At 28.4% G+C, this 21568-nt stretch overlaps 1 protein-coding gene across 11 annotated transcripts in view; it reads right to left on the bottom strand.

Moving 5' to 3' along the window:
• The window catches only part of LOC107451143 (putative leucine-rich repeat-containing protein DDB_G0290503), a 50839-nt gene extending 32332 nt beyond the window's left edge, over positions 1 to 18507 (bottom strand). For 4 of the 11 annotated variants that reach the window (XM_043049521.2, XM_043049523.2, XM_043049522.2 and 1 more), the window contains exons 1-5: positions 18273 to 18507; positions 14987 to 15095; positions 12825 to 12893; positions 7714 to 7761; positions 1572 to 1631 (exon numbers count right to left, since the gene is read on the bottom strand). In XM_043049521.2, the coding sequence (XP_042905455.2) occupies positions 1572 to 1631; positions 7714 to 7761; positions 12825 to 12893; positions 14987 to 15095; positions 18273 to 18476 (490 nt within the window). In that variant the 5' untranslated portion in view covers positions 18477 to 18507. The remainder of the gene's footprint in view (positions 1 to 1571; positions 1632 to 7713; positions 7762 to 12824; positions 12894 to 14986; positions 15096 to 18272) is intronic. The other 7 variants (XM_043049524.2, XM_043049527.2, XM_043049526.2 and 4 more) reach the window with 3 other exon arrangements.
• Positions 18508 to 21568: the final 3061 nt, after the last annotated feature.

The following is a 21568-nucleotide window of genomic DNA, read 5'->3' as shown; positions in this document are numbered from 1 at the left end:
AAAATATTTTACATACATGCATTAAAATTTAAAGAAAAAAAACGAAAGTAGAAAACAAACCAAAGAAATGTTCACTTTAGAAAAAAAAAATTTTTTTTTAAATTATTTGTTGAAAAAAAAACCATGCTTTTGAAACATCATTAGACCTTTTTTTTTTAATTATTTAAAACATAAAGTAGTATTAACTAATGGTCAAATTCTGTACTTAATGTAAAAATATTTTTACTTATTTGTTCTTATTTTCGTTTTTGAAAATAAAATTGACTAAAGATTTATTTGTTTAAAAATGACACTGACTATTGAAAGAATTTCAATAAAAAAAAAAATACTTTAGATACTAATGTTAAATTATTCAAAAGCGTCAAAACATTACTAAACTCTTTATTTAATTTTTAAAAAAAAAGTTTGTTTCTTAACTAATAGCCAAATTTTTTTAAAACTTTGTTTTCAGTTTCTCAAAAATAATAGCAAATTAAATAAAGGTAAGCTTTGTTTTAATTTTTTTTATAATTAAAAACAACTGAACATTTATTGGCTTAAAAATAATCAAATTATTATACTTACCTACATTAAATAAATTTGAAAAAACTAACTTTTTATAACAAAATTAAATACAAAATACCCCTATTAAATTGTATCGCTTAAAATGAAAAACAATAATTGAAAAAAACCAATGAAAGATCTTTTTTTTTATTTATATTTTCTTTTCATTGATCTATTGAGTTTAGAACGAAAATTTAAGATAACAGCGATTGGGCAGCAATCACAAAGTAACAGTAGGTCTACGAAAAATAAGTATAAGTATAAAAATAATTTTGCTAAGAGTAAAAAAGTCTCCCGATAGTCGCCTATTCCTGAAAATAGTTGCTTTTTTAGCCTTCCCAGGTAATAAAAGTCGCCTATGGCCGAAAATAGTAGCAAATAGTCACATTTTAATAGTCTGGGGCAACCCTGTATTATATGAGCTCATGCTTTTCATGGTACATACTTTTAAGCCTTTTTTTTTATATAACCTTGTAAACATCTCTTTATGCGTCATTATGCAATTGTTAAAGTATAATTTACATAAAAAAAATTTTTTAATTACTTTATTATGATTACAGCCATATCTGTTAAATCAAAGAAATTATTTTCCAAGCAGAGACTTGACGTCAGAATAAAATTATAATCCTGGATAATAATACCAATGAATAAAATAATAATTATTATCTAGGATGGTTAATCCTTTAAGATAGGTCAAGATGGACAAAGAATTAGCTGACGAGGCACTTTGCCAAGCTACGCTACTAAGTATGTAGAATAAATAAGGAAAGAATGTACCATATAACCCACATATTACTAAGTTTTTTTCTAAACCTGTTTTCAAACATAAACTTTGGAGTATTTCAAACATGGCATTATTATTGGATGAATTTATGTTGAATTTAAGTTTTTAAGCTACATTTAATTTTTCAGTTTATTAGAATGCAAAGTTATGGTANAAAAAAAAAAAAAAAAAAAAAAAAAAAAAAAAAAAAAAAAAAAAAAGGCTATTTTTAAAAATGTAAAAGTGCATAAATATAAACACTTACCTATAATTTCCTGACTATTATTCGAATTATTGGTTTCATTAGCTGATCTGTTGCCATTTTCTATTAACAGTAACATAGAGGTATATTTCACAGTCATAAAAGATACTTACATAACACATTCTTACATATACATTCAGCACAACTATTTTGATAAAATATCATAGGTATTTTTCATCACTTTTTATATACATATATATAAAAGAAGGAGACATTTTTTGTAAAACTTTTCGAGAGAATTACTTTTTGAGTAAAGAAGTTATGACTTTTGAATGTTAACCCCTTGAAATATCATTAAACAATCTCTAAACTATGCAGAATTATTAATTTCTAGATATAGAAATGATCTTTGATTGCAATGTAAACAACAACTTGCAACGGAATGTAGACAGAGATGCCAACTGCTCCGGACACGCCAAAATAATTAAAAACGGTAAATAACTACAAACTAAATTTTGCAAATATTTGACTATTTTTGCTTGCTTTGACGTAACTACCAGGCCTTGGAAAACCGCCCGTCCGCGGCAGTCAAAAATTCCCCACGGACAACAAATTTCTCGAATCCGCCGTCTGCGCGGACGGCCATTTTACCGTTAATGTTCGTGATACATTTTCAATTTTTTTTACCTTACTAGAGTCTAGCGCCTCACTTCTAAAATGACCCTCTAATCTAGAAATACAGCAACATACTGTGCATGATGGAATCGATGTTTTCTCTGGTAGTACTGCACCGGTTGAAAGAGGCTTTTCAGCAATGAACTTACAAAAAAACACATTACGTACTAGTCTTGAATAAGAAGCGTTAAACGCACTTATGAACATCCACCTAAATGGAAAACCTCTTTCAGACTTCTGTGCAGAAACCTCTGTAAATCATTGGCTTGATTGTGGAACTGGAAAACGTCGTCATGTTTGATTCATTTAAAAAACGCAGTACCCTCGGATAAATTGACATTCCAGATAACTTGACCTTTGTCATTTAAATTATTTCATAAAAGAAATACTAGGTTTTATTATTAGTAACCTAGTATTTCTTTTATTACTGTATAATTCAATCCTAGTAACTACTAATTCATTGTGCAATTTATATAAATGTTAATAATAAATAAGAGAAAATTATATTTTTATTTATTTAGAAGCTACGGGTTAGTTTCAAAGGAGGACGGGTACATTGTTGGACAAGCCGTCCTCGGGGACGTGTAAAATTTCTGATATTTTTCGAGCCATGGTAACTACTACAAAGTGGTGAATTATATAAGTCTACAAATTTAGAAATAGTGGTGGATAAAAATCTACTAACTTGAATAAATAACTAGAAACTAAATTTTGCAAATATTTGACTATTTTTGCTTGCTTTTTAAAAAGTATAGCATGACATAACTACTATAAAGTGGTGAATTATATAAGCCTCAGAATTATTTAGAAATAGTGGTGGATAAAAATCTATGAAATTGACTTTATTAAACCAAGAATCACGACTGATAAACTACCAGTTTAAAATATTTATTTGCTGTCCGGAGCAAGTTGGCATCTCTCTGTTGAAGACGTCTGAGACACATCAATTATCGTTTTGACATAAGAAACAAATGACATCTCCCAGACGTTTTTGTATGTCAAGGGGTTAACTTAATTTTTTTTTATTAACAATAACAACATTCAAAATTAAATTCAAAATATTGGGGTAGGAATTTACTTGATTAACACTCAGTTCCTAGTTACACATGCTCAATTGATTTGCATTTGAAATTAGCTACAAAAATTAATCTACAATTTGAACAAAACTAAAATAAATGTTGTTAAGTAATAAAAAAGTCACTTTTTGTATAAAATTAATATTGTTCTTTACTCTAAAAAAATTCTGTTTGTGTTTGCTTGGTTGTGCGAAAAAATGAATTACAACACTATTTTCAAATCACTCTCTCAAACTGAAATTTAGGAAATAATAATTTTTTTTAAAAATTATGCATAAATTAAAATTTTGAAAAATGCAATTTGTTAAAAAAAACTGTCCTTCCTCAAGAATCTTTCCTTTGAAAATTGATGGATTCTTTAGGATAAAAATTTTGAATGAAGACATTCAACATTTTAGTGAAAATTATGTTTTTCAGAGTTTTTCTGCATTAATGCACTTTAAATCACCAAACAATTTTTAAAAAAAATTATGGGAAAAAGAAACTGGTTGTTTATTTGAGTTGAAACTTTTTTTTCGTAAATTCGCCAAAAGGCTAGCGATTATTTTGAGGTCCAAGCTGGGGCACGCCACTTCTGGTTATTTAATTGACACACCTCATAATTTGGCCAGAAAAACTGGATCCAAACTGGTAAGCATTTTCCTTCGATTTTTATGTAGATACACAAAATTGGATTTCTTGTATGTATGTATATATATATATATACATAGCTGCCAACCTCTAGTTATAAAAATGCAGAAGATTCGTAACTGCATACTAATTACTAATAAATTTATTTTAAAAAATAGTCCCCTTTTTTTAAAAAACAAGAAAAGGAAAAAAAATTAAAAAAACTTTTGACCAGCTACTTGAGGGTACAATATTCATTTATTAATTCTTGATTAAAGGAAAATATATAATATTTTAAGATTTATATTAACATTAGTTTAATTACACTATAATAGTATGCACTATATATGAACTCAATAGAAATTATGGAAAAAGAATTATATCAAAAAAAAATTTTTTTTTTTGCAAAGATACTTTAGTAACACCTTTTGCTTTTACTGAATATCTTTCGAAAAGTCTCCTTCAAAACAAAGTCTACCCTCTTTAGACTTAATTATTTAAAGTTTTTCGAGAGTCTCATCAGACATCCATGAGCGGAATTGAGTCCTATTGTTTTTACTACAGAAAACACCCTTTCGCATTCAGCATTGCTGTGGGGTATAGTCAACATAGTCTGACTTAAAGAAAATACTAGCTATTGGGCAGAAGGGTAAAATGCAGAAGATCTTATCTTCTGAGCGTAAAAGCGGAAAAAGTAGCTAAAGTAAGTAAAAATGAGAAAACCTTCTGCAAAATGCGGAAAGATTGGCAGCTATGTATATATATATTGATAATTAAAAGTTTCTTAAAAATATTAAAAATTTTAAAAACACTTTTCAATTATGACAGTAATATTAATTGTAAATTTTTGGATTTAAGTTATAAAACAGAAGGAATTATCTGGATTGCTGACTTATACGTTAAAAAAATTACATTAAATTTAATATAAATAAATTAATTACTTGAAATTTTCCTCAAAACACGAATAATTTTCCCCCCAGTTTTCTTAGTTAATATCTGTTTTTTAAAATTATTTTCTGTCGCTTTACTTTTATAAATATATATTGCAAGTGGTTTAAGTTAGATTCGGTTATAATTAAAAAACGAATAATTTTCATACATAAGAAATTAATTCCTAGAAATTTTATTTTATTTTTTTAGCAATAAGAAACCCGCAAAATAATTAATTTCTGCACAAATCACTTTCAATTTGTAAACTGGTATTTTAGGAAAATAATGAAATTATTGCAAGTGGTAATAAACTGAATAGAAACCATTTCTCTAGAGAAAGAAAAGAATATGTATGCATGTATTAGATATTGCAATTAAAAAACTCCACCAAAATTTCTGGCAAGCAAATTATTATCATGATTTAATTTTAANTGTCCCCATAGTTTAATCAGGACATATATATAGTGGCATGCAAAAGTCTACGACCAGTATTTTAAAACTTATTTCGACTTTCATAAGTTAAAATGGGTGATAAACTATTTTTACTTTAATTATTATCAGCTGAATAACCGTTTTTATCAGGAGTGAATAAAAGAAAAGAATCAATAAATAAGTACTGAACAACACTACAAAATACTGAACAAACCTGAAAGGCAATTAATAAAGACAAAATAATTTTTTTATTATTTATTATTAGTTGCATTATTTCCCAGTAGTTTCACATGATAAAATTAAGCATATGACGTTTTTTTGTAGTTATCAGATCAGAATAGATTAATCGTATTCCGTATCACTTGGCATGACGCTATTGCTCAGGGTCAACTAATGAGAGTAAAAATTTATCCCAATCAAATAATTTTCGCTGATACATATCCTTTAATGAGGCCGAAGGACACTTATTTCAACAGTATCAGTATTAAAACTGCTCAGTATTGGTGCAATTTTAATAACCAATTGCATCAAGATAATACTTTTTATGTATATTAGTATATTACAAAATACTTTAANTTTTTTTTTTTTTTTTTTTTTTTTTTTTTTTTTTTTTTTTTTGCAAAATACATTTATCAGTGGCAGCTAAATTAAAGCTGAAATTTTAAAAACAAAAAGAATTCTTATAAGACTTTGGATAAGGACTTTTGAGCATGACAATTTCTCTATCTGACCTTTAATATATTGTTTATAAGTAGAGATGAGAAAAAGTTATTTGAATTCTACCTAATTCATTAAACATTAATACACTATCTTTGCTACCACTGGAAAAATATTTTCTGAAACTAAGTAAACGGAAAATCTATTGCAGAATTTTTATTAAAACTACAGAAATTACTTTAAGACCAGTAGTACATATTACCAAAATAAATCAAGCGTCATCTGCGTATGGCAATTTTCTATGGTTACCCAAAACAAACAACTGCCTTTTTTCCATTAACTTCGCTTTTTGGTACATTATTTTTTTATTTTAATTAATACATATTACCAATATTAATTAAGTGTCATAGGTATCAATAATAGTACAGAAATATTTTACGCTTGATCTAACAAATAACTCTAATTTAATTAAGCATCATTAGTGTCAATAAAAGTATCACGAATTTTCATGATTCTCCTAAACGAATTAGCACAATTTTTCCATTAATTTTGTCTTTCAATACTTAACTAATTTTTTTCATTTACTGTTGATTTTAAATTGTTTATTTTTATTGAAGCACATTTTCAGAAAAATATTGTAAACAAAACAAACGTGTGGTTTAAGATAACTATAGAAATATTTATTTACATACATAGTCCAACATATAATATGTCCAATATATATATAACATGTAAATGCAAACATTCACGTTGTTCATTTTATTTTAAATTTTGTAACCATCCGACCCAATTTTGAACAGCCGACCCAATGAATTTATGACTATTTAACTATGTTATGTTATGACTATGTTAAGTAATGTTCAACTACACATCCTTGTAATTTTGAATCCAATCAGAAGACAAGGGAACTCGTGAATCAAGTATTGTGAGAAATTAGCCTTTCTGGAGGAGTTTTTTGAGGGAACTAACCTGCATTTGCATTACATGGAGAAGAAAATCATAAAAATCTCTCACAGTTAGCCTGATGATAAGGGGACTCTAACCCATGATACGTCTACCACTGAGGATATTTTAGTCAGCATTGCGAACGATGCCAGCTGTTTACAGAATTCTTATCCATTAGCTATTGCTAGGATTCAAATCTGGGTCAACTCATTGAAAGGCGAGCGCTCTATCCCCTGAGCCACCACAAATTTATCTGACTTAATGAATAAAAAAATAATTAAATATGTAAGCACGTGTAGTACTCTTTTTTGATCAAATAGACCGTGGAAAATATTAAAGATTATTTTAGTTTTCATGTTTATAAATCTTGTATACAGTAGAGAACCGATTATCCGGAACGATCGGGACTATCGCTATTCCGGATAACTGATTTTTCCGGTTTTCTGAATCGCTACAAAAAGCCGTTTTTTTAGTGTTAAACCCTGGANTTTTTTTTGGAAATAATCTTAAAAATAAGAAAAAACGATGAGGTAATGCACTAATGATTATTTCTGAAATAATGGTAAGGTAAACATCTTTCAAAAAAGAAAGAAAAATCCTAAAATCTTATGAGGAAACAAAATATTTTTTTTTAAATTGCGGGAAAATTTATCGAATTTCGTTCCGGTTTTTTTGTTTTCTGATTTCCGGATAATGGGTTACTGTACATACAATGATAAATAAACAGTGATACTGAATTTGGTCATAATAAAAATAAAGTAAAAAATATTTATTTTTCTCCCATTTTAAAAGCCAAAGACAGAATAAATGTATACTGATGAGAGACAATTGCACGCCAATGTACGTATACTAAAACCATATATAGTAAAAAATTAACTTACCCAAAAAACCATTTGGAACCATATATGAATCCAAAGAAACGTCTTGTTCTACTTATACCAATGCAAGCATAAAATAAAGCAGATAACAGTCACAAAAATTTACTTTAGCTTTTGTGAGTTGCACAAATAAAAATCATGTATGTAATTCAACCCTAATTGTAAGTTGATTTGAGTTGTACACCAAAAACAAAACAATCCATCTTAAATAACTTTTGATCTAATGATCGGACCTTCACGTTCTAGAACTCAATCTTAATGGTTTGAGAGGGTGACTTCAAATATGCTAATTAGGTAGTGCAAACAATATTTTAAGTTACAGAATAAAGTTACAGGCACAAAATTATAGTTTTTCTGAATAAACCTTTCTCTTCTTCAACAGATTCAGATTTCTAACCCCCAAAATATGTAGCCACAATCTGGGAAATACTGTCCCCATAGTTTAATCAGGACAACGATCCTAACTTTGGACCCCTTAATGTCAATTTTACATTTTACACATATCTCGAGAACTTTTTATGGGAATTCGTAATTTTCTGCACACAATTATAACATTTGTTTGCCCCAAGATAATTCCATGCAAAAAAATACTTAAATATTTATTAATTTTTAATACTTTATTAAAAAATGGCAGAAAAAATTTTGAACTCTGAGGCGTACAGTTTTTTTACATCATTTTAACGTAATTTCAGCGAAATCAGCCAAATAGTTAATGAGAAATCGAATTTTTAAAAAATAGCATTTCTAAAAATTTCATTACTCGGGAACTATTCCTCCGATTTTGCTCAAATTTTGTATTTTGCCATGTAAAATTACATACTTTAAAATGATTTAATAAATTGTATATCTTACAGTTCAATTTTCTTTTACTATTATTAAATTAAATAATAAAAAACAATAAATACTTATTAAAATTTAGATTTTGCATAGAATTCTCTTTGGACAAACAAATTTTATAATTTTGTGCAAAAAATTTGCAATTCGCTTACAAATTGGTAAAATACGCAAAAGTAGAATTAACATTAAGGGGTCCAAACTATGGTGACTATATTTCCCAGATTGCAGCTGCGCCCCATATTTTGGGAGTTAAAAATCCGAATCCCTGGAAAAAAAGGTGTGTTTATGCAGAGAAAGTACATTTTTCTGTCTCATTTCAAAACTTAAAATATCACCTGCACTAATTAATTAGCATCCTTGAGGTTACCCCCTTGAATCATTAGATTGAGTCCTAGTACGGGAAGATCCAATTATTAGATCAAAAGTTATTAAGCATGGTATTTCTTTTTGGCGCACTTTACATGTAAAAAACATGGCTGCAGTTTAAAACTGGTTACACTAATATAAGTGCTATTTGAATAAATTATCTCAGATAAATAATAGTCATATTAGTTGCTTATTACCAAATTTAAAAATAAAGATGGAGCTCCAGCCTTTTGTTTAGGATTACAAGAGTTGTTACAGTCTAAATTGCATGAGAACACTAATCATGAAATTAAACTTAGTACTCTTACAAAAGCTACTTAGGGTACTACTTTTTGTAGTTAACGTGCTACTTTATATTTCGGCATGTCAATTTAGGTTTGAAAATTTTTAAATTAACAAACTTCGTAAAGAAAGCAACAACAAAAATAAATAATTATCATTTCTAAAATGATAAAGAAATATTTAAGGGTTGGATCCCAAAATTTTAGATTTTGTCTGCCAAAACAAGAGGGGAAAAAAGCGGGCACTTTTTTGGTAAAACTTTTCTTTGAGAATTCAAGAAAAGGGGTTTGGAGATATCATACTAAACATTAATCAAATTTAGTGAAATTTAATTATATTTTAATTTTCTATAATTAGCAATCTATTAATATTGATTATATGCGCCTCTTTAAGGTAACTGATAAAAACACAATTAACTTTATCTTACAATTCTCACATTGTGTAAATTAATCACATCGTAATTAAGAACTTTAAAAGTAAGTGCTGCTTTAAAGATTAAATTAAATAAACTTTAATAAGAAAAAACTTTGAAATAAAGTATATGATGAATCATTCAAACCTTTTCAGGATTATAGAGAAATTAAAAGTATTAAAGTCATTCTTAACAAAGAGGGATTGGGGATTGTAATGCCATATCTTTGAAGATCAATGTTCACATTTTTAAAATATATTTATTTTTATATTATTATGGAAAGAAAAATTAGAAAATTTAAATAGTACAACTGCAAAATTTATACAACAATTTACAGTACACTACAAACTTGTATGTGCATATATATATGTTAGGGTGGCTCTCAGCTACATGTTATAATTTTTTAAAAATTACAATTTCGCTGCTCTTTACTCTATGCCAAATTTCTGTTTATATTTCCCAGATGCATAGTTAGGGTTTGCAGAGCCTGGAAACAATTTCGTATAAAACCTAAAAAGGGGCGTTTCGGAAACATTCTATGTCTTAGAGATAATGTCATAATTTAAATCCAACTCAATTTGCATTTTTTTTTAAAAATTTCACATTATATAAGACTTGGCAATGTGGCATAATGTTTCTTCAGACAGCATGCTTTGTTTGCTTCATAAATATTACTTTAATTCTGTTTAGACTTCATCAGTGATTCTACTACATTTTTTTATTGCACTTATTGTTGCTGACTGAATATTTTCCGAAAGACATTTTTCAGTCGATGTGTCACCAATTTGTAAGAAATAATTACTAAAAATCCCTACTTGCAAAGCAAACTACAGCATTAATAGGCATCTTATTAAAATTTTTTTAGGTAAATAATATAAATATTTGAAGAAGTTACGGGGCACAATTAGTAAATGAAATTGAATATACAGTGGAGCATCGTTTATACGACGCCGAAGGGACCGCCGAAAAACGTCGTATAAACGATAACGTCGTATAATCGATTTTTACTTCTAAAACTGAAACTAACTCTGTTTTCAGTTAATTTTAATGTTTAACGTGTTGATTTACATAAATTTCTAAATTACACAAAGCAAAATAAACAAATAACCAAAGAAGAAAAATTGCAGTGAGCAATTTGAATGTATGTTACCTTTAATTATATTTTCTTGCTATTAGTCTCTACAATGCTTTGAATAGCGAGTTGAACTTACTGCTTTCTATGATGCAATTTTAGATTTCTAATCACGGTGTAATCTAATGGCTGAAGCGCACTTGTGCAATTTGCAGGAAAAAAGAGAGCTTTTACATTTTCAAATTAGTATCGATGGGTGCGCTGGACATTGGCCGATGAATAGCAAAATTTTTCGTTTTTGCCTCTTCAAAACATTGTCTAGTTTTTTCAGTCATCTAGTAAAAATTACGGTCGTCATCCAAGCATTCTTGTTGGCACCCTTTTCTGTATCATTCATGTTGGCAAATTCCGCCCTTTTTTAAAATACACAAGAAAAAATAAAAAATTAAATAAACGTGATCAAAATCTAAAAACCGACGTATAATCGATTCTGTGCGTCGTATAAACTATATATTTTTACATTAAAATGAATAGGAATGATTTGGGACCACACTAAAACGTCGTATAAACGTATATGTCGTATAAACGATGCTCCACTGTACTTAAAAGAGAAAAAAGTTTAACTCTGGTATTAATTAAAAGTTTTTTTTTTAAAAATTCGGCGCCATTTAAAGGCTGCGCTTGGTGATTGATTATCTATGTGGGTCATCTTGGAGTTATCTGAATGAAGTAAAATTTTGTATGCATAATTTTTCTGATGATTGGAATAAATTATGAGGGCTAAGCTTTTAAAAAATTGAAAAATTGGGTCACCTAATATATATATACACATACACGCATATACAGTAGAGAACCAATTATCCGGGATGCTCGGGACCATCGCTATCCCGGATATCTGAATTTCCCGGTTTTCTGGATCGACCAAAAAGTGTCGTTAATCGATGTTTTATCGAACCCTCATGCACATATCCTAATCATATTTGGAAAGATTTCTGTATCGTGATCTGTTGCAGAATAATCGCCAAGTTTTGGCGGCTATTGAGCAATGGCCTTAGAGAAACTAAAAATAAGAAAAATCACAGAAAGTGACCAACTTGAATCGTATCCACCCCCAGGCAAGCACCTACTTGTTTTTTTAAAGTTCAAAATCTATTTGGCACTTTGATTTGGTGATTGTAGTTGGCCCTACAGATAACGATAAGGAAATATCCCCTTATATTTTTTTTAGAAATGAAGAGTTTAAGAATCTTTCATGAGTGCTCAAGAAGTGCTTAAGAGGTTCTAACTTTTTATTCAAAATTTGGCTATGCACCCTGTGTAATTAACTATGTAATCATTGTTATCATGGCTTTTTAAAAACCATGGGTGACATTTTGTGTGGAAAGAAGCTTTAAAAAACTGGAAGAATGAAAAAAATTGGATGAAATGGAAGAAACTAAAATAGTTAAAATTCTCCTTATTGATATTTTAAAAAAATAACTATTTTAATTTTATTTATTTTAATTTTGTGCAGAATACTAAAATTTTACAGCTCTTTAGTTTGGGTAATTTAACAGCGTTTGATTATAGAAATTTATGTGACATTTGTGTTTGTGAATTCAATGTGCAATTTTTTTGTTTTGTTTTTGCAGTAGTGCATACATGGCTTCAATGCGTGATTTGTAAATTTAGTGGCATAGTAAAAACTGCATTATAATATTTTTACAGATTCTTTATATAATTATGTATAACTAGGTTTTACTATGCAAGATATATTGAAGAAAATGTTTTGTGAAATATTGAANGGAAATTTCCGAAAAAGTTGACTGGAGAAAAGCAATTTCCCAGTGAAAACATTCTTTAAAGTGTCATTTTATCCGGAGTTCATAATTTCTCCATGACGTATTAAACGGAGTTTGTTAACACTAAATCCAATGCAAATCAATCGGGACTTGAAAAAAAGCGTCGAAATAACCGGAGTGACGAATTAAGCGAGTGTCAAATTATCGAGGTCCGACTGTATATAGTTAAGATGGATTAATAACAAGAGACAGTTACACAAAATAATAATAAATTAAAAACTATAATCTTTGCAGTTTAAATTTTAATCAAAATAGGAACTTTAAAGTTGGGGTTCATAGTAATCACGATTATTAAAAATCTTACCAAATAAGGTTGTCGTGGTGTGACTTTTCTGCATAGAAGTAGCAACATTCTCCGTAATCTGATCCCCATCTGGAAAAGAATGATCAATTAGTAGCAATAATGAATTCGGGGAGATTTCGTATTGATCTCTATGCCAAAATAATCAACATATCTGGCAAATTTTGGGCGAACTCAAATAAATATCATAGAAGGGGATCAACTCAAAGGGTTTAACTTGTACCTCAATTTAATTTTTTTCCTTCACATTTTTGCAAGATTAAACTCTCTCTGGCACCGTAGCCAATTGCAGTTTTTGCTAACAGATACCGCTACAGAAACAACTTCATGAGTTTTTTTAAAATGAAAAGGTAGGGCGACGGGCATCAAATAATTTAAAAAAAATTTTTTTTTAAAATTTTGATAAACAACGCAAAATTTAACAATCAGGACAGGTGGCACTAGCTTTGGTTTTTGAAAACATCCATAAATATTTTATAGTTAAAATCATTATTAAATCATTAATACTACATTAATACACAAGGCATTGACAAAACTAATGATTTTAAACATCAGGATAAATTTGAGGAGAGCTAAATTCTATTTTATTTTTAACTTTCTTTAAAATGGACATAAAAAAAAAAAAGGTTTTCAAATGGAGACAAGTGCTTGCCTTTGCATGTAAGAAAACATGAAAGAGTAGCCATTATCACATGCAGATTATTATCTTTACAGCCTAAATTGTCCTTTATAAATCCTTTTTATTATATGTATACAGTATAAAGTCCCATATAAGATGTCCACTTACTCCGAAAATGTACATTTTCTGGACACTTTTTTACAATCAAAATAAACAAATCTCTTTTCCTTTTTCATATATAAATACAGTAGAATCTCCATCCATCGTTCCTGTCTCCTTCATTTTCCCGTATGCATACCCTCCAACTGCTACGGAATTTCCATAGTTTCAAAAATCTTCTTTTCAGACGGTAGCAAAATTACTGTCTTAATATTTAAAAAAAATTTTTTTTAGCGTAACTTGTCCACTATTAATTATAAAAGTGCAGGCCATATGGCTAGATTCTTAAGTTCTGATAAAAGTTTTATGAGAGATCCATTTGCTTTAAAAATTTCTACTTTGGTTCGCTACCACTAGAAAGAATTATTTTCAAAATCCTCATAAGTTGGAGGGTATGCGTATGTATCATCTTGTTCTATTCTCATAATGTTAATAATACCCATTTAGATCTTTTTTGAAACTAGCAGATTCCTGTTTTTATCGTTCAAAAACTTTGACTTGAAAAAAAATTTAAGTTAACTTGTTTTAAGATAAGAACAGTAACTTCTGATGTTAATAGTAAAGAAAATCAGGATTTGTTACCATTAGAATAAAATGCCTTAAACAACAGGTTTGATGTTTATGCTTCAGTTGATAAAAATGTTGAAACTTGTGGCAGAAGCAGTAGTGCTTAGCGAGACCAATGAAAATGTACAACTAGTTAGAACAAACATCTGAGTAAGGCTTTAAAACAATTAAGAACTTTTTGTATGCACACAAACTTTCAGAAAACGAACACTAATCTGTAACAATAAATGAAAAACGAAATTGATAGACTTGAAAAAGAAGAAACATCGCAGTGAGGTACACCTGTTGCTCCGATGACTAAAACGGATGGATCAATCATATTATGTTTTAAAGAAATTTCGAAGACAAGTTTTACAAGGGCTTCAAGTAGGACACTTGGGAGTTGTTAAAATGAAAGCCATTGCCCTTTCATGTGTGTACTGAAACAATATTCAGACTGGCACGTAATTGTGTTGATCGTGTGAAAACTCAAACAGAGTTCAAGTGCATTACTAGGATTGCCTTTGTAGAAATGAATACATATCGATTTCGCAGTACCATTTTTCAAACATTATTTTCTCATAATAGTTTATGCTTATTCTAAGTGTTTTGAAACTTATCCCAAGAAAATTATTTCTGCTCACGCCACTATCGATTCTCTAAGAGACTGTTTCTCCTGGTTTGTTCTTCCAACTACAGTGGTTAGTGACAACGGTCCACAGTTACTTTCTGAAGAACTTGAACAATTCTATTTTAGCAGATAACTAATACATAGGAATAAAATATTATGAATGAAATTCCAACAATTTCGTAAAGATTTTTGAAACAAATTATTACATACCATCTTCGCTTAAATCATCAGTTAAGTCCACAACAGCAAGGGAACTTCCCGATTCATTATCAGATGAGGACGGAAAAGTATCGTCTGATACAATTGCTTCTCTTGAATGCTAGAACAATTTCATTTAAATGAAAAACAATTGTGTTACACAAATAAACAATTGCAAGCATAAAACATCATGCAAATTTAAGAACCAATTATTGATTAACACACAAGAAGAAAAATTGAAAGTAAAGAGCTGTATCACAAGATGCAGTTTAAAAATCTATACAGACTCAAAAAAAGGAAAAGTCATCTGAAATAATTTCCAATAATTCGCGAATTCTAAAAACTTTTATTATTACTGTAAAAGTATTTCGTCGTTCTAGAGTTTTTTGTTGAAGGATTTTTCCTTTGGGAAGTAAAAAATTCTTAATTTCTTTTTTGCAGAAATTTGCGAAACATTTTTTTGTCCCATCCAGAATTATATTCAAATGATGTATTTTTAGCGCATAGGAGGAGGGAAAAGAAATGTTTGAGAACAATGAAGTAAAGAAAATTTGTTTTTCTTTTATCCAGAAATTTTTGAAAGAATCCTTTTTTTCCCCATCCAGATGTCTTTCTCCTGCATAGGAGGGGAAAGAAACGCTTATTTTTCTGTTCAGATTTATGAATCATAAAAAATAATGGAGTAAAAAATTGTGTTTTTCTTTTCTCCAGAAATTTTGGAAAGGTTCTTTTTTTTTTCTCATCCAGAATTACATTCAAACCATGTCTTTCTCGCGCATAGGAGGGAAAAGAAATGCTCCTGATTTTTCTCTTCTCATTTGAGAATAATAGAGAGTAATTAAATGAAAAAATGTGATTTTCTTTTCTCCAGAAGTTTTCAAAGGATTATTTTTTTTCCCATCCAGAATTATATTTAAAGGATGTCTTTCTCGCGCATTGGAAAGGAAAGAAATGCTCCTGATTTTTCCATTTACATTTGTTAATAATGAAGTAAAAAATGGATTGGATGGTTTTGAGTCCTGACGCAGACAAAGACGAAGTAGAAGAAGGTGATGAGGAAGATGGCGTCCACCCCCCTTTTATTTTACCATCTTACCTTTTTTGTTCATTTTATATTAAGCCTGTATATAATTTTCTCATCATTTTTTTCCTTTTTATTTTATTAAAGTTATGTGTATTACTTTATTGTTTTTTCTTCTTTTTAAAATTATTTCTAAATAATTGTTTTTTTTTAGTTGGGTTTGACAATGAAAAAAACAGCTTTTTGTAGTGATTCAGAAAACCGGAAAAACCTGTTATCCAGAATAGCGACGGTCCCGACCATTCCGGATAATGGGTTCTCTACTAATATTTGTTTAACTGATAATTGGCAAGTTACAAAGGTAAGCCAATTTAAAAAAAAAAAAAAAATAGGAAGTTGTAGAAAGATTATTCACAATTACACATTAAGCCTATGCGTAGTTTACTTTTATATATATATAATAGTTACTATATTAAAGTAATAAGTTGTTACAATATTAAAAAATAGTAACAACTTATTTTTGAAGTAGGCAAAGAAGAAAAAAACACTAGATGGTGGATAGCCTTAAGAGTCAACAAAGAATTTTGAAATTTATGGACGGTCATAAGCAATTACCATATTTATAGCCACTTAAATTGTTGTTATATTTATAACTACTAAAATCAGACTAATTAATATCATGGTAGGAACTGATTGCCTTAAGTATGTCAAAGCAAAAATTCGGATTTTCTTTTTCTTAATTTAAAATTGCAACAGTTGAAGACCTAATTTTCTTACTTTAAATATTTCCAGTGCAAGCATTACTAAGAAAAAAATATTAAGCATTACAGTTATTAGCCTAATAGGTAAAGTTTTGTTCACACTGCACCAAACTTGCATTTTAGAAGTTCTAAAAAACAAATTTGATAGTTATCCTTCCAATTACGTGTTATAATTTTGTAATTTGTATTCTGCATTTCTGGATTGACTATGTTAACAATATTTTGCGGAAAAATATTAAACAATAAGATAATCTTTTTAAGGAAATATGAAGAGAAAATTGTAATGGATCAAATCATAATGCAAAAGATAATTAATTCAGCAGAAATTTTGATGGAATTGATAATGTAAATTTATATTTCCTATAAGTGAAAAGGCATGTATTTAGGTGATTTGAATCAAATATTAATTTATTACAGTGGCCACCACTAATCATTGGATTGTCAAATCAGCTTCTAGGGGTCTTTCTAGGTTTTTTTGAGAGATACCTATATTGCGAAAATTTAGACATAATTTGTGAAATTTAAAAATTATATTAAAAAATGAACACAAAAATATGCTAAAATAAGATAATATTTAAATATTTTTCAAAAATATGTTAAAAGTAATTTGTGAAACGACCATTTTTCCTAAAAATGAATTTATGAAAGTACTGCTAAACGGCAGTAAATTAGCCCTGGACAGACCCATGGCTTCTTTTTTAAATAAAAATGGCAAAGAATGGAATCAGTACAATATCAAATCATGCTAAAACCACCTTTTATAAAATCATGATCACCATTTTAAAAAAATTACATTTTTGTCAAATGTTTAAAATAATTAGAAACTTAGCTTTGTTTCTAAGAACATAAATAACAAATTTTATTCTGTCCCCTATGAACAAAAAGAGCAAAGTTACAGGCTTTAATTTCAATCTTTAAGGAAATTGATGTTTAAGCTGAGAGTAAAAAAAATATATATGGATNGAAACAGGGAGGTAAAGTAATTCATATATATATATACAGTAGGGAACCGATTATCCGGAACGATCGGGACCATCGCTATTAAGGATAACTGATTTTTCCGGTTTTCTGAATCGCTACAAAAAGCCGAAAAAAACATTTTTTTTTAAAAAATGGAGGGAAAATTTATAGAAAATTTTTCCGGTTTTGTGGTTTTCCGGATAACGTGTTCAGCACTGTGTATATATATATGTGTGTGACATAAAAAGATTAATAGAAGCTTTTTTTTATGTCACACGCACGCACGCACACACACACACATACATATATATATAAACACAATACAATATGGATTCCTAAAGAAAAAACTTTTTCTTGTCTAATTATAATACAATGAAATTTTGAACCCATAAAATAAATTCTTCTACAAAATAAAGAGATCTGAAAAGACAAGAGAACTTAATGTTACCAACTATACAAATAACAATAGATCTGAAGATTATTTACAATGCAGTTAAAAACATGGCAAACTAAAATTTAAAAATCAGTAAATTTAATACAAACTTGACATTCTTACATTTTTTAGCAATTCCTTCAAAATATTTTCTTCCCTTTTAAAATCAAAAGGTGTGTTTTTCTCTTGATAAGGGAATTTCCCATAATGATCTTTAAAAATGCCAACGTAAGCTTCAAGCTCACCCATTGCCATTACAAAATCAATGTTATTCCTTGACTTCTTGTCTTGCTTTTTGGAAGAGTTTGAAGGATAATCTTCAGACATGGCAAGAACATTTGACAATGGTACACATGCTCTATGAGACAAACGATGCATATTATTTTTACCATGTAAAACATACAATTGAAATACATTAAAATACAATGTTTTTGTTAGAAACAATACACTGAAATAAATTAGAAAGCATGATTTTTTTTTTGAAAACTTTAATATAACTTCTGCTAGGAAAAAGACTTAAATTCATTTGCCAGAGCTACAGAAAAAACCAAGTGAAAAAAAATTTCATTCATTTCCTTTTTTATTTCTTAGTTTTCTAAATGTAGTAATATGCAACAGAAAAATGAAATGTAAGTGAGTAATGAGCATTGAATAGAAGTTTAAAATTTTTGCTTTAAAAAAATAAATAAACAAACAAAAAATGGCATTAAATATTAAAACCCTGGACAAGGCAGGACATTGTAAGTTCAACATCTTAAAATTTATGAATAAAAAGAACTGATTTATTGAGCATGAAATTTATTGTGAATGGTGAAAAAAGAAAAACTCAAAATGTAGTAGAATTAGAAAAGAATGTACCAATGCATAATCTATACATAATAATAAACGCGGCTGTGTGTGTGTGTCTGTAATCACAATATATCGCCCCAGAAGCCTCGCCCAGGCACGAAACTCGGCATATAATTGTGTTTTGAGATAATGAAGAAGTATTTTTTTTCTTTTTCAAAAATTTGGATTAGTTTCTTAGTTATCAGTCATTTTGTAAGAAAATCTATGCTTTTTCGTCTTCAAAGAGTCATATTCAAGAAACTATTAAAAAATGCATATACTTTTCTCCACTCTTATAAATGTATGCTAATGCGAACCTTACAATTGAAATATTAATTTTCGACAACTTAAACCAATGATATACGAAGGAATTAGTAATTTAATCGTAAGATTCGCATTAGTTTACATTTATCAAAGTGGATAAAACTTTAACTTTTGTACTAAAAATGTGGCAACATATTAGATACGTAAATAGAACGCTACGCTTTGATATATTTATCGCTGTTCATAATTGTTATATTAAATTTTTCTTCTTCTTTCCACGCTCTTTTTTTTTTCTTAAGCGAAGACGATAAGGTAAAATTATACTTGAGGATGCCCCTTGGCGAAATTGGTGACTTATGTTTGGCGCTATTCCTGTTTGCGCGGAACACCGTGGTAACAGAAATAACGGCCAAAACATAATGATATTTCAAAAAACATTGGAAAATTTNCCCACAAACTCTTGGACATGAACCCAGTGCCCTACCAAACAGGCTATCCCAGCCATATTCACATGATTTAAAATATCTCACTATGGGATTTCGTGTGATTTAAAACTCACACAAACCCATGGTGAGATTTTTTAGATTGAGATTTGTATTCCCACAATTGAAAAAAAAAAATTGTGCATTGATGTTTTTTATTAATAAGTTGAAAATACTCTGTGCGTGTTTACTGCATAAATTTGTTTCTTGCGCTTGAATTTCATTTTTTTAAAATAATTTTAAAAGTGTTTTGCACATAATATTTTTGGATTTCTATTTTCAACCTTTTGCGATTTTTTTACCAAACTTGACAATGAAACATTTTACCTTTTCTTCTCAAACACTATGAGAAGATATCAATTTGATTAAAAATGGGCATATCTGTCTGGATTTTTTTTTTTTTGCAGATTAAGGTTAGAAATGTCTTATTCCTCAAATAACATGAAATAAATATTCTGCTAAAAATTACTGTTACAACTTTATAAAAAGCACAGGTCACAAAACTAACTTATGACAGATAATATTTTGGTTCATTTGCTTTCGTAGTCTCGATAGAATTTTTTGGTTTTTCTTCCCAAGTAATGCAGCATTCGAGTAAGTTTTTAAATCTTAAAAAATACCACAAACACTTTTCATTTTCACAAGACTGTGACTTTTATCTATATTGTTGTATTGCCTTATTAGTCAAAAATCTTGCTACAAATTTGGCTGTAATTTTACTAATTCTTTTCTGGGGTCATATGATAAAACGTCGTATGACTAAAAAGGATCAGTTTTTTTTCGTGAATTATTTATAACTAAATGTCATAAAGCAGGATAAAAAGTAGCCAAGTGATGTGTTCTGAATTGAAATAAAGTAATTATAAAGACAAATGGCATTTAACAATTTAAAAATATTCTTAAAAATTTAACGAATCATTATTAATTTAAAATCATTATTATCATTATTAATTTATCAACTCAATGTTTTTAATAATTTAAAAAATCTGAAATTTCTTAATTAAACCGATCAAATGATTTTTTTTCATGAACTGTTTTTATTTTTATGATGGTAGTTCTGCCAGCTGGTTACTAAATTTAAAATTCAAACTATGAATCTTAAAAATTGGAGTTAAAACTCAAATGGTAAATATTGAAATATATTGTAATGAAAATTCAAAAAGTGGAAACATTACATTATAGATTTTAAATCATGCATGTTAAAAAAATTAAATTTATAAAGATTAAAAAGATAACTTTACATGTTACGAACTATTACAAATGTGTTTATTGTGCCATCAATTGAAAAAAATTAAATTCTGATTTAATTAATAATGAAAGCATAAATCAAAATTTTTTCAAGCATTTTCAGAGTAAATATATTTGGAATATTTTTTTAAGCAATGGGTGCTTGATTTTATTCCATTTTCAGGTGTTTATTAATATTCTTATCTTATAGAAAATACCACATCCCCTGGTATGGGCTAAAGTGAAAGGCTATTCATATTGGCCTGCTAAGGTATGTTTTTATTTAATTATTTATTTTTAAACTATTATTATTTTTCAAAGTTTTTGCTCCTAAAAAGTAATTTTGTTATCTTATAGAATCCAATTATGTAACAGTTGAAGTTCGAAATAATATGTTTTCTCTCGATAGTAAATGTGTAACGGTTACCTGTTAATTATAGGCTTATAATGTTTATTTAATTATGCAATTTTTATTTTGTCAATTTCAATCTGAATTGAATATCACATATTTTATTTCATTTAAGCAAATTCCTTTTAAATCCATAAAAATAATTTTCATTCTATTTTGATGATGCATAATTTTACTTATGATGAAGTAATTGTTGAAAGGTATCTTTT

This window comes from Parasteatoda tepidariorum, chromosome 3, assembly GCF_043381705.1.
Source record: "Parasteatoda tepidariorum isolate YZ-2023 chromosome 3, CAS_Ptep_4.0, whole genome shotgun sequence".
Lineage (NCBI taxonomy): Eukaryota > Metazoa > Arthropoda > Arachnida > Araneae > Theridiidae > Parasteatoda > Parasteatoda tepidariorum.
This window is presented reverse-complemented; position numbering and strand designations above follow the sequence as displayed.